This window comes from Moschus berezovskii, chromosome 19 (assembly GCF_049115385.1).
Source record: "Moschus berezovskii isolate FMDL1 chromosome 19, NW_MosBer_1.0, whole genome shotgun sequence".
NCBI classification, from domain to species: domain Eukaryota; kingdom Metazoa; phylum Chordata; class Mammalia; order Artiodactyla; family Moschidae; genus Moschus; species Moschus berezovskii.
The window spans coordinates 67,864,934-67,878,571 of record NC_142478.1 but is presented as its reverse complement, the minus strand read 5'-3'; the positions used below and the strand labels follow the sequence as shown (position 1 = coordinate 67,878,571).

Below are 13,638 nucleotides of genomic sequence, written 5' to 3'. Positions count from 1 at the left end.
GTGGCCTTCTCACAGGCTAGGATGCTTCATCTCAGTCCCAGCTGGGAGGAGGGCAGAGTAGGGGTGCTGGGGTTTATATTCGGGGGAGCCAGGGTGGGAAACTGATCAGCCAAGCCCAGGGCAAGATCCTCTTTCCATGGTCTTACAGGCACATGTGCAGGACCAGGGAAAGTGGAGACATTCCTTCATACGCACTGGGGCAGACAGCCCTCAGGAACTCCGGACTCCCCCATGCTCCCCTGGGACCATCAGACCAAGCCCTGCCCGCCACATGCCCAAAACCACCCCAGGAGACAAGCAAGAGGACACTTAACCTCCGGAGCCTATATGAAGATCATTTGGACTACAATGTCAAAACGGAGTTAGATTCATTTGCTAGAGCCTCTGTAACAAAGTACGCAGATCGGGCAGCTTAAACATGGAAAAACATTGTCTCTCAATTCTGGGGGCTGGAAGTCCAGGATCAAGGCGTCAGCGGGGCTGGTTCCTGCGGAGAGCCTGCGGGGGGTGGGGGAGGTGGGGGGGGCGGGTCTTCCCCATGCCTCTCTCCTCGGGCCCTGTGTGTCTCCATGTTGTCTTTTCTCTGTACGTGTCTGTGTTCAAACTTCCCCTCTCTGTGAGGACATCAGTCAAACTGGATTAGGACCCACCCCGATGACCTGATTTTAACTTTCTTACCTCTGTGAAAACTCTGTTCCCAAAGCAGGTCACATTTTAAAATACTGGGGGTCAGGAGTTCAACCCAGGAATGTGGGTGACACACTTCAAACCACAGCATTGGTAAAACTTAATTGTGCTTTTGTTTTGTTTTCTTCCGGCACTGGGGGGTGGGAGAAGTTGGAATGGAAGTCGAAAGGAAGACCAGATCAGCTACAAACAAAGCAATTACATTTTCTTCACACACTCAAATCGCAGCAAGCACTCAATGTGCAACCCCAATACATAATTTAAGCAGATTTGTGCAGCCTCCTGAAACAATAGCCTGGATTAGGCATGGCCCCCAGAGATAACAAAGCAAGTTGCAGTCTTGTAGCTCCAGTAAAACGGAAAAAAAAAAAGGAAAAAAATTTACAACAGTGAGAGCTAGCAACTTTAGGGATGTGTAATATTTTCCAGATGCTCTGATAAGCTCTTGACACGGATGATTTTATCGAATTCTCATGCAACCCTACAAGGCATGTTTCCTACTCTCCCAGGCTTAGGGATGGGGAAACCAAATTTCAGAGAGGAAGAGTTATTTGCCCAGTCAGCCTGGCCTGATTCCAAAGGCTGTGTGTGTGAACACTGCCCGCTGTACCCGCCTCATTTTCCTGAGCTGGGTGACCTCTTCCTAAAGCCTTAAAGAGCGCTTCCTTCTCCCTCAAGGGAAGGGGTGGGGCAGGGACCCAAAGTGGGGTGCTGGTGTGCAGAAGTCTCAGATTAGCCAGATCTGTAGGCTTCCCTGGGCTTGAGGGTCAGGCTTTAGAAGCCAGGCTGTACTTAGCTTCTCTGGGGAGAACCCATCAGGGAGTTACAAAAACAACGGCAGCAATGACACTTCTAAAAACGAAACCATCTACAGGTCTCTCAATAGGACTTGGCTAAATAAATTATGGTTCTTCTACTAGGTCTGCTATGCAATGAACTCAGCAGTTAATGCCCTAAGGAGCGAAATGTGGTTGACACAGATTGATATGTCTGAGCGAAAATGCTAGAGAAAGAAAGATGGAGCCATTGAAGGGGATGTATACCCACGTTGAAGAGCAGAGAACAGTGGATCTGGGCGTGAGGGCATCTGGGTTCTTGCCCTAGTTCACCTCCAATGAACTATGGGACTCGTTTCCCATCAGGGATACAGGGAACTGACTCAACTAGACTGACCATAAGGGTCTTGTCAGCTTTGACATGTTAAGTGTGAGCAAGCCATTTCCACAGAACTATCTGCATCCTTGAAGATGCTATGGACAGGGGACCTGGAAGAGGTTCATAAGCAAGTGACACAACTGGGAAATCGAGGAACCAGAAAGGGATGACATTTAAAATTCCAAGCTGAAAACCCATCGCCCCAGTGGTGAGCCTGGCAGGGGAGCCGGGAGCCCCCACTTGGGATTCCCCAGATGGAGCAGGGCACCTCCATATCCACGTTCTTATTCCACCGGCCTTCAGGGTTCCTGTAATTCCACTTGAAGCGCAACTTTTGTTTGGGCTGAGCAGTGCCACCTCCCGGCTGCTCTTTCAAGGGCGGGAAGGAATATTGGATCAGATCACTCCCCTATTTTGAAGAGTCAGAGATGGGGGAGCAGTCACTGACAGCTGCACCCTGGCCCCCAGAATCAGTCCCAGGTCAGCAACCCCAGCCAAGACATGAGCCTTCTCTCTCTAACCCGAGAGGTTCGCGGCTTTACAGCAGAAAGCCTTTCTCTCCCTTTTGTACTAATTTCTTCATCCCTCCTTTACTGGGGCTTCCCTGGTGGCTCAGTCGGTAAAGAATCCGCCTGCAAGGGGGGAGACCTGGGTTTGATCCCTGAGTTGGGAAGATCCCCTGGAGGAGGGCATGGCAACCCACTCCAGTATTCTTTCCTGGAGAATCCCCAAGGACAGAGGAGGCTGGTGGGCTGCAGTCCACAGGGTCACAAAGAACCAGACACAACTGAGCGACAAAGCACTCCTTTGTTGAAACAAGAAACAGCCTACGTGATGAAAAAGCAAGCTGTACAGATGTGGGTTCAAGCTCCAGCTCTTCTCCATGCTAACATGTTGTAAGATTCAGGAACGTGAAGAGGGTGACTGCTCTCTTCAAACCCAGCACAGTGTAGGTGCTCAATAAAAATCAATGCAGCTTCACAACGTAATCAATATAGAAAAAGGTAAAGTAAATTTGAAACAGTGAATTGTTATAATCACTGTTGTAAAACTCAAAGGCGACAGTGATAAACTTAACATCACTTTGTGCTTATTTCTTCATTCATTCCACCAGATATCATGAGCACTTCTGTGCTGGGCACTGCTCTGGCTGCTGGACGTAAGCAAGATGAACACAATTTGTGGCCTGATGGAGCTCACCTCCCGGGTGGGGAACAGCCTTAAGGCAGTTAAACACAGGAACACATAAAATTATTCCAGATGGCGATAAGTACCCTGTGGTTCTGGGAAAGTTGACCTCTTTGAGTTTCAACTTCTTCATCTCCAAAGTTAAGATGCTTTTACACTTCAGGCTTCTAATGAGGATGGCATGGGATGATGGATGTGGAATTGCCTAAAATGCCATCATGAGTCAGTTCTTCCCAGTAAAGCACTGAGGTCTGACCATTGTAAACTACCCGCCATGAACCAGGGGCTCCTAGGCTGTTACTAGCCACCAGCCACAGCCAAGAGCCCCTTTCCCAGCTCCCTGTGTGAGTCCCTGCTGGTGCCAGCCTCTGGCAGTCCACCAGAAACTCCTTCGATTATCTGGATGTTTGCTCCATAGGTGTCACACATCTGTATGATAGAAGCCTGGAAAAAGATCATCTGGAATCCATCTCTCCCACAGCTAGGCATCTGGATTCCAGGGATCCCTGGGCATCAGGGACTAATCATGCTTCTGGAGCATCACCCAGTGCCCAACACAGACCTGGAGCCCAGTTGACCGCTCCATCCACAATTTCTGAGTGGCAGGATAAACACAGGAAGTTTGTGGTCACGGTCATACCAGCCAAACCCTTAACCGAGTCCTGGACCGGAAAAGAACTACAAAACAATAGAAGGAGGGGAAGGAGGAGGAGGGAGGCATTGGATCCTTTATTTTCAGGCTGCAATTAATCAGACAAAGGGGAAGCAAAAAGGTCAGGGGTGGTAGATGCATTTAATAGAAGCCTCCCTCCTTCGCTTGTGACCGCTCCTAAACGTACAAAGCAAAGAATTGTGGTTACTCCACTTCCAAACTATGTGACCTGGGGCCTCAGTTTCCATGTCTGTGGAATGGGGGATAGTCCTACCCTTTCCAAGTTCCACCAGTATGAGAAAAAAATGTGAAAATATTTTGGAAATGATGTAATCATGATTTAGATGATGAATTGAATTCAGATTAATACATCATCATGAATTAGATGATAATGATGACAAAAATTACTTCAGCTGATGGTTATTTTTTTTTCACTCATTCAACATAATAATTAGTGAGAACTTTTTCTGTACGAAGCACTTATAGGTGCTGGAGGTACAGAGGTGGGCAAGAGGTAGTCCCTGGACAGACAGTCTTAAGGCAACTAAACAAAGAAATAAATCAAATTATTCCAGATGACAGGAAGTACTATGGTGAAAAAGAAACATGAGATCTGATGGACAGTGAGCGGGGAGGGGGAGGCTACATTAAGTGGGGAGAGGGGTCAGGAAGGGCCTGTCTCAGGAGGTGACACTGGAGGAAGTGGAGGAACCAGTCATGCAAACAGAGGTCCTAGAAAAGCAAACTCGAAGTCCTGAGGTGGGAACAGTCTTGTTGCTGCTCTTGATGTTGTGTTGTTCTGGGGAGACAAAGAGGAATGCCTGGCCAGGGAGGATCATGAGATAAAAATGGAGGAGGTGATGTCAGTCCTCCAGGGCCTTGTAAGTCACAGTGAAGGTTTTGGATTGCTGTACTTTGTACTGGATGGATGCTCACTCCAGCTGCTTTGTGGAGAGAGTGTTGTTGGGGGGCAAGGCTGGAAACAGGGAGACCAGTGATGAGATAGATGCATGTCTGCTGGGAGAGGGCAGTATGTGTGAGCCCAGCATCTGCTGAATGCTTAGATTTCACATCTCCTTTAATCTCCATGGCAACCCTGTGAGCTGCAGGTCCTTACTATACCCATTGTACAGGTGACAAAACTGAGGCTTTGGAGATGCTGAGTAGCTTGCTCACAGTAATAGAACCTCAACCCTAGCCCTAACCTTAGCTGATGTACATGGTGGAGCTGGGGTTCCAGCCCAGGCAGTCTGACTCCCGAGCCCATATGATCCTGGGTCTTAACCATCAAAGGACCTTTGAGTCCGAGGGCAGAGTGCGAAGGGCTCAGTCCTTCCTGAGATGCTGCCTCTTCGGATGGAACCCTTCAGAACCACCGCTCTCTGAGTTGCTCCCTTGAATAAGAGGGAAACCCCCAGATCTGGGTCTGCCCAGGGTGCGAATGCAAGTGGGAAGTCATTCCTACAGGTGCCATGAATTTTTTTTTATACCTTTAATTGAGACATAATGAAGTGCAGTGCACTTGTGAAGTGCGTTAGTCTCACACACACCGATAAATGGGTTTTTCACGTGAAGACAACCATGGAACCACCAGGATCAAGACGGAGAGCACCCCTCACTGCCTGCGTGCGTGCTCAGTCACTCAGTCGTGTCTGACTCGTGTGGCCCCGTGGACTGTAGCCCGCCAGGCTCCTCTCCCATGGGATTCTCCAGGCAAGCGTGCTGGAGTGGGTTTCCATGCCTTCCTGTGGGATCTTCCCAACCCAGGGATCAAACTCACGCCTCTTATGTCTCCTGCATTGGCAGGTGGGTTCTTTATCACTAGCGCCACCTGGGAAGCCCTCTCACCTACACCCAGGACAATTTTGAAGGGTACAGTTTATGCCCCAAGCACAGCACGTCTCTGTCCTGTAACAGGTTTTTCCAAGATCTTCTACCTCCCCAAGGAAGGAAGACTCACTGGAAACTCCAAGTGACTCCCAGATCCTAGGCAGGGGTCCTTCAGGGCAGAGCAGCACGAAAGCCCTTGTCAACAGACCAAGAAGTGAACAGGGCGGCTTGGTGAAGGCCCAGGTCTCCAGAATGATGGTGATTTAAAAGTGACTCACGTAAGTATTTCCATGCATATCTCATCTCTCGGCAGTGGGTAAGACAGGAGGTCTCCAGTCTTATTACAAAGAAGTCTCAGTTTCATCATTTGCAAAATGGGGGGATGGGAAGGGATGAACCTGATAAAGTCGAGTTTCCTGCAAACCCAACAACCCTAAGATTCTCAGGGTCAAGAGGAAGTGACAAGTCCACCCAGACAACATTTTCTTCCACCAAATGAAAAAGCAACTTCTCAGATTCCTCACTTTCACCTCCCCAAAAATCTGACACTGGAGAAGTAGCACGTGCTTACCGTCCTTCTCCAGGGAGAAGTCTCTTCAGAGGACAATTTATATTTACAAGTTGCTTTAGGGTCAAAGAGACTAGGGTTTGAATTCTAGCTCTATCACTTACTAGCTGAGTGACTCTGGGCAAGTCACTTCACCTCTCTGAACCTCAATTTCCTCATCTGTAGATGGAGATGGAAATGGCCCTTACCACAAAGATCTCTGTAAGGATTCAGTGAAATGATGAGAGGAAAGTGCTTGGTGGGTGCCTGGAGGATTCTGGGTGACCTCGGAGGTTAAACCCCAAGTTCAAGCACTTAGCATCTAGTCTGTTAAACTCCCCGCAGCCACCACCCACAATTGCTACATTAATATGCCTCCGTTTCTCTTAGGTTAATATATGTATTATTTATAGGGCTTTATTATGTGCTCAGAGAGCTCCCCTGAGAAATATAATTGTGCATTGGGAGGCAAATTTGAATAATATTTACAATTAATTTCCGTCAATAAGGCAACACACCAAGGCCTCTGTGCAGCTGAAACGAGCCTGAGTTGGCTTCCCACTAACCGCTCCCCAGAGAAAGCTTGGGTCGCTTCTAACTATCTCCGGAGTAGTCCGCTTCTCTCAGGCTCCACCTTGGCCCCCACAGTCCAGGCACCAGGGCATCACCTGAATGTGGCAGCAGCCTCGGCTTCCCCTCCCGCCCCTCTAACTAGTCCTCCAGAGCAGCCCTGGGCGTCAGGCATCCTCTCATCCTTTTTTTTTTTTTTTGGCTGCACTATTGGAAGGACTGATGCTAAAGCTGAAACTGCAATACTTTGGCCACCTCATGCGACGAGTTGACTCACTGGAAAAGACTCTGATGCTGGGAGGGATTGGGGGTGGGAGAAGACGGGGATGACGGAGAATGAGATGGCTGGATGGCATCACAGACTCGATGTACATGAGTCTGAGTGAACTCCGGGAGTTGGTGATGGACAGGGAGGCCTGGCGTGCTGTGACTCATGGGGTCGCAAAGAGTCGGACATGACTGAGCGACTGAACTGAACTGAATGTGGCACATGGGATCTTAGTTCCCACACCAGGGATGGAACCCACGCCCCTGCATTGGAAGCAGCAAGTCTTAACTACTGGACCCCAGGGAGGTCCCAGACATCCTTTGAATGGATCTGAGTCACCCCTTTACACATGGCTTCCCCTTCCCCCCCATCCCATAGTCTGGCCCTGCCTCCTCCCTGTCCTACCTGTACTCACACAGCAGCATCCCTCACCCCCTTTCAATCCCCCAAAGTCACCCTGCTCCCTCCCGCATCAGCGCCATTCCCTCCACCTGCAGCACCCTCTCCAGCACCTCCCCATTGGGTCAGGGCCTCCTCAACCTTTGACTCAGGTGTCTCTTCCCGCAGGGCTCAGCAGGAGAGAACCCACCTGCCAATGCAGGAGACGTGGGTTCAACCCCTGGGTGGGGAAGAACTCCTGGAGGGGGAAATGGCAACCCACACTCCAGTATTCTTGCCTGAAGAAGTCCACAGAGGAGCCTGGCAGGTTACAGTCCATGGGGTCACAAAGAGTCAGACATGACTGAGCACACGTGTACAGCCCCTGGGGAAGTTTCTTGGCCTTAGGCAGGGCCACATCCCTCTGTAATATGTCGGTGACCCTTACTATGGTTGTTTTCTGTTTGGGGTATTTTTTTTAATTGGCTGGCACCACTGTCCAATGAATGAGCTCAGGGGACAGAGCCTGTGTGTCCTGACCACCCCCACACCCCCAGTGTTGACCACACGGCCCAGCAAAGAGGGGTATTAGAGCGATGCTTGTGGAGCAGATGAATGGGTGGACTGACACATAGATGGTTAGGGAAATGGCGGGTGCATGAAAGGAGGGCTGGATGAATGTGCAGATGACAGTGTCTGTCCTTGGGTGGGCCAATGCACAGACGTACAAGGAGTCCTAGCTTTTAGTCTCCTTTCTGCCGTGGCTGGCTGTGTTGTCTTGGGTAAGTTACTACCTGTCTTATATCCTTGGTTCCTAGGAAAATTACATGAGCGGAGGGAATTTTTTCAAGATACGGATTCCTTGTGGTGCAAAATAAAGGGAATGGGAGGTTGGGAGTTGCAGGGATTCTCCTGCCATCTCACAACACAGCCATGCGACTCTGGACAGCACACTTCACCTCTCTGAGCCTCAGCTGGCATTCCATGAGGTGGGCGGGGGAGGCAAAGGGCAGGACCCTACAGCAATGAGAGTCCTCACGCTTGCTTTGGTCTGTTTATTCAAGAGAAACATTGTCTTCGGAGGGGAAACAAGCAAACCCCCTACTGAATTATTTTTCGGTCGGATGAGCTGCCTCCTGATTCCCCCTTGTCCTGGATACCAGCCCCAGTAGCAGTTCTCCAAAGCCAGAGCACCAACACATGTCAGAGAGGAATGGAGAGGAAGGCCAAGATCAGGAGCTGGGAAATCACTGACCACACCATCCAAGCTAACACACCTCCATTTGCAGATTTCTCCAAGGGCAGCTCTTGCAACCTCAGTTCCGTCTTCTGTGAAATGGGGAGGACTTGGGTGGGGATGAGACTGAACAGCCCTCAAGGCTCTCATGATTGGATTCTCTCTTCTTCCATCCATCCTGGGCTCTGCTCTCCAAGCTGACCCTGGGGTCCAGCTTAAGGCAAACTCTCCCCTCGGCCGGCGCCTGGGTCCGACTTCCCTTCTGAGACCCTCCCTCTTGCTTCTCTTCCTCCTCTCTCCCTGCCCCTCCCTCTCCATCCTCCCAAGGGCTGAAGAAGCTGGGAACTCTCTCAGGCAGCAGACCCAGTTCCGTTTACTACTGTGACTCTCATCAAGTGGGGTCCACAGGCCAGACCCCCTTTTCTGCAGCCCCCACTCGGGTCTGATGGTCCTCTTCTCACAGGGTCGTTTTTGAGGCTTTGATGAGATTCTGGGCCAGATACACGGTAGATGCTTAATAAATGCCAGATCCCTTTTTTTCATCATCATTCTCCTTCACGCTTTTCTCCTCTCTTCCTCCCCCTGCCCTCAAACAGCATCTTCTCTTTTTGTCCCTCTGCCCACAACCCCATGCCCCCTCCACCCCCCACCCCCCAACCCAGGAGGCAGCGCTGTAGGACCCATTAGCAGGTCCTGGCCCCGGAGGGAGGGCTCTCGGGCACACGGCGCTGTGTTAGCCGCCTGTGGAGTAATTCAGGTGAACGTGCTGTGTGAACCGTAGGGCCTTTGAACGTGCGACCTGGGGGGATCCGCAGAAGAAGCTGTAGGGACAAGACTGAAAAGGTTGTCCGGCAGCACTTAAGCATTTGAAGGTCAGAACAGGAAGACTGGTGGGGCAGCTAGAAAGAGCGAGGCCTGGCTCCAAGGAGGAACGCAGCTGGTTTTCATTTTGCTCCTGTTCATCAGCTTTTCCAAAGACAAAATGATTTCCTGGCTCCCCCAGCCTGGCCTGGCCTGCACGCAGCCCAGAAGGAACAAGAAACTGAGCCCTGGCAAATAGCATGGTCCTCCCCAAGTGGCTGGTGACTGTCTCTGGGGCCTGGAACCCCCCTCACTCCATCTCATGCCCTGGATTCTTTGCCTGTGAAGTTGGGTGGGTGGGGGGTGGGTGACAGGGGCCTCTGGGCAATATTGAAAGCTCCCTCCACTCAAGCTAAGTTAAGACTGCTTGAAGCAACTGGAGGCCCCAGTAGGGTCAACTCAGAGCTGCCTTTCACCAGCACAATGACCCAACAGAGTGAAGGAACAGTTTGTCTCTAAATGAGGTTCAATTCCAAACAGCCTGTGGCCTCGGGAACTCCTCTGGCGCTATGTAGACATTACATCTGTTCACTGCATCTTGTTGGAGAAATGGCTTCACAACAAAGAAACTTGGAAAAGAACAGAATATGGACACTTGGAGGCCAAAGGCCTCCCTCCCCAGAGAGCGGGGTAGGGTGGGGCGGGGCGGTGGGGAGGGGTGTGTGTGGACACAGGAGGTGGGAGCCAGGGTGGGTGGGTGTGGATGGGTGCCAAGGGAGCTGGGAGCCAAGTACATTTTCTCTGCCACCTTGGATCATTTTCGAAAACTATTTGCATAGCTGCCTCTAAAGCCCGTAGATGCTAACATGAATCTGCTGAGGGATGCGCATACATGAATGCTCAAAACCCTGAGTCTCTGGCCTTCTTAGCCAGACAGACCTAGGTTCAGGCCCAGACTCTTAACAGAGCCCAGCTGGGCATCCTTGGACCAGTTGCTTAAACTCTCTGAACCCCAGAAGCCTCATGCATAAAAGAGAAGTGATAATTGTACCTAACTCGGGGCTGCTGTGAGGGATAAACGAGATACATGTGTAAAGTGCTTAACATAGAAGTGCTAAATAAATGTAGGTTACCAGGACAGTGTATAATATTCTCCGCAGAGGCATTCTCCATGACAGAACAGTTCTGTTCTTTTCTGGAGACTCTGCCCCCTGGCTGGCTGTGTGATGCTGGGTAACTTCCCCATTCTGAGCATCACTTTTGTGGTTTGTAAGTGGGATGCTGACACTGCAGCACAGCCCGGGAAAAGACAGGGTGACTGCCCACAGGAGGAGTCCTGGGCCGAGGGCACCACCAGCTCCTGCTGGGCCCACCCCACCCCACCCCCACCCCTGCTGGGCCCGCCCCACCCCCACCACCCCCAGGCCCTGCATCTCAGGAGCACAGTCCAATGAGCCAGGCTCCAGATTCTGCTTCGAGCTCAGGGACTGAGTCCTCAGAGGCATCTTTGGTCCTCGAGGCACTCCCAGGTTGCTTCCTGCATCTGATTTTGGGCTAGCCTTCAGCAAGGCTCTGAGGAAGTTGAGAAAGAAGAGATCTCACCCCCGCCCCCACCCACCATCCACCCCCTGCCCCGGAGTGTTTTCTTCCGAGCATCACCAGCCAGTCAGTGGATCAGGAAAGAGGGAGGAATTGCTGTGATGGGGTGAGTAGGGGGCTGGCATCTTGAACCAGCCCCAGGGTAACAAATGCAAAGTGAGGACAGGGCTTGGGGCAAGGGGCTGGCAGCATGACCCCACCCTCAACACAGCTACGGCCTGAAGCAACATCGCCCCGGAGGGTCCTAGGGTGAGCTGTTTCCTGTCACACGACCTCTGAGAGTCTTTTCTTTCTCCATTCCTTCCCGCACAAGACCCAGGCCTTCACTGTAGCCCTGCTTCTCTAGCCCCCGTTAAAAAGCCCCATGGTCCCCTCAGGACCTGTTGTCAATCTTTCCAGCTGATCCGAAAGTCAAATGCATGGTCCCAGGAGCTTCTGTGCTCATATGTCACCTTCTCTTCCCAGGTGACCTGGAGAAGGTGTGTGCATTCCAACACGCCCTAGACCCGAAGAATGGCTTAAGAACAGGATTTCTCACCAGGCATTAACACAGGGCTCTGTGGCGTGATCCACATCACACTGACTTGGCTCTGATCTCTCCTCACACCAGAAACGGACCTTGCAAGCTGTCTGTGTCACGCCTGGAAAGTGCTCAGGTAGGTAACTGAATCCCTCTGCCTTATGCCCATCCCAGTTCATGGCAGTGCTTTAGAAAATTCTCTTTTTGCTTTGCGTTGCTGCTGCTGCTGCTAAGTCACTTCAGTCGTGTCCGACTCTGTGTGACCCCACAGACGGAAGCCCACCAGGCTCCCCCGTCCCTGGGATTCTCCAGGCAAGAACACTGGAGTGGGTTACCATTTCCTTCTCCAATGTGTGAAAGTGAAAAGTGAAAGTGAAGTCGCTCAGTCGTGTCCGACCCTTAGCGACCCCACGGACTGCAGCCTACCAGTCTCCTCCATCCATGGGATTTTCTAGGCAAGAGTACTGGAGTGGCTTGCCATTGCCTTCTCCGTTGCTTTGCGTTGGTCAAGGCAAATCTCCCAAGATGTACAGGATACTGGTCCAAGCCTAAGCACCGCAGCATGCTGTGCCCACCACACCCCTGGAGGAAAGGCGTTCCAAACCCTGGATTCCCAGCTCAAAAACACTGCTCAACCCCACCTAAAATACAGGGGGCATCTGTGGGTTGCCCAAGAGGTTCCTGTTGTGGTGTCCAGAAGGCATAGCTTTGAGTCTCCAAGGTTGGGAGTGTCTACTGTGGGGGGATGGGGAGGGTTCCTGCCATGGTCTCCAGAAGGTGTAGCTTTGAGCCTCCTCCACGGTTGGGAGCATCCACTGGGGAGCTTTCTGGGCGAGGCTCAGAGCATGCCAGTCTCCCTCTCATTCATGGATGACATCTTGGTAAAGCTCCTGTGGCTGGGGTAGGAGGAATGGCCTGTGTCCTCACTCAGGGCATTGACCAGACGGGAGAAGAGGGCCAGCCTGAACTTCTTGAAGTCCTGACCCATGAAGACGTACAGGATGGGGTTCATACAGCTGTTGGCGATGGCGATGGCGGTGGCCAGGGGCACGCCCAGGCTGAAGACGGAGGGAGGCACGGAGCCGCGACGGAGCTCCAGGAGGTAGAACGCGTGGTAGGGACACCAGCAGAGGAAGAAGGTGACGATGATGGTCAGGATGATCTTGAAGGGCTTCTTGGTCTTGGCCAGGCGGCTGCGCTGCAGCTTGTAGACGATGGTGAAGTAGCAGGCGGTGGTGATGAGGCCCGGCACCAGGAAGCCGCAGAGGAAGCGGGTGATGGTCACCACCATGTGCCGGCCGGAGCCCACCGGGTCCACCTGGGGGTGAGCGGGCCATGGGGAAGAGCCGGCGGCCGACAAGCTGAAGTTGTTAAAGCACGATATCTTCCCGTGCAGGCGGGCCGTGTCCCTGAAGACGAGGGACGGGGAACTCAAGAAAAAAGCCAGGACCCAGATGACCAGGCAGGCCGTGTACGCGAGCCGGACACTGCGGTGGTTCTGGGACCAGACGGGGAGGAGCACAGAGATGCAGCGGTCAAAGCTGATGACAGTCAGCAGGAAGACGCTGGTGAACATGTTGTGGATGAGCAGGAAGTTGCTGATCTTGCACATGGCCGTCCCGAACACCCAGTGGTAATCCAGGGCGGCGTAGGAGATGTGGATGGGGAGGAAGATGTTGAACAGGAAGTCAGCCACGGCCAGGTTGAGGAACCAGACGGTGTTCACCGTCCTCTTCATCTTGCAGGTGATGATGACGATCACCAAGCCGTTGCCCAGGATCCCCAGGAGACAGATGATGCTGTAGACCACCACCAGAAAGATCCTGACCACTCTGCCTTCCAGGGGAGATAGCTCCTCCAAAACCACGATGGGGTCCAAGTCATCGGGGTAGTCCTCGTAGGAGGCGTTGTAATCCTCAGCCTCCATTCTCTGCCAGGGGAGACAGGGGGCATGAGGGGAACTTTGATTAGAACTGGCTTTAAAGGGCTTCCCTGGTGGCTCAGTGGTAATGAGTCTGCCTGCCGATGCCAGAGACTTGGGTTCGATCCCTGATCGGGGAAGATCCCGTGTGCGGAGGAGCAACTAAGCCCATCCACCACAACTATTGAGCCTGTGCTCTAGAACCCGAGAGCTGCCACTGCTGAGCCTGCAAGCCCTAATTACGGAAGCCCGTACACCCTAGAGCCTGTGAGAAGCCACCACGCG

General features: G+C 52.1%; 2 protein-coding genes across 11 annotated transcripts in view; both read right to left on the bottom strand.

Moving 5' to 3' along the window:
- Positions 1-8,315: 8,315 nt before the first annotated feature.
- LOC129542849 (uncharacterized) lies at positions 8,316-10,109 on the bottom strand. The gene is given in 4 exon segments (XM_088828282.1): positions 8,316-9,500; positions 9,502-9,733; positions 9,735-9,761; positions 9,763-10,109. Coding segments are annotated over 4 exon segments (861 nt in total). The 3' UTR covers positions 8,316-9,245.
- The window catches only part of CMKLR1 (chemerin chemokine-like receptor 1), a 44,116-nt gene continuing 38,793 nt past the window's right edge, over positions 8,316-13,638 (bottom strand). For all 10 annotated transcript variants that reach the window (XM_055405660.2, XM_088828279.1, XM_088828280.1 and 7 more), the window contains one exon: positions 8,316-13,362. In XM_055405660.2, the coding sequence (XP_055261635.2) occupies positions 12,271-13,359 (1,089 nt within the window). In that variant the 5' untranslated portion in view covers positions 13,360-13,362 and the 3' untranslated portion in view covers positions 8,316-12,270. The remainder of the gene's footprint in view (positions 13,363-13,638) is intronic.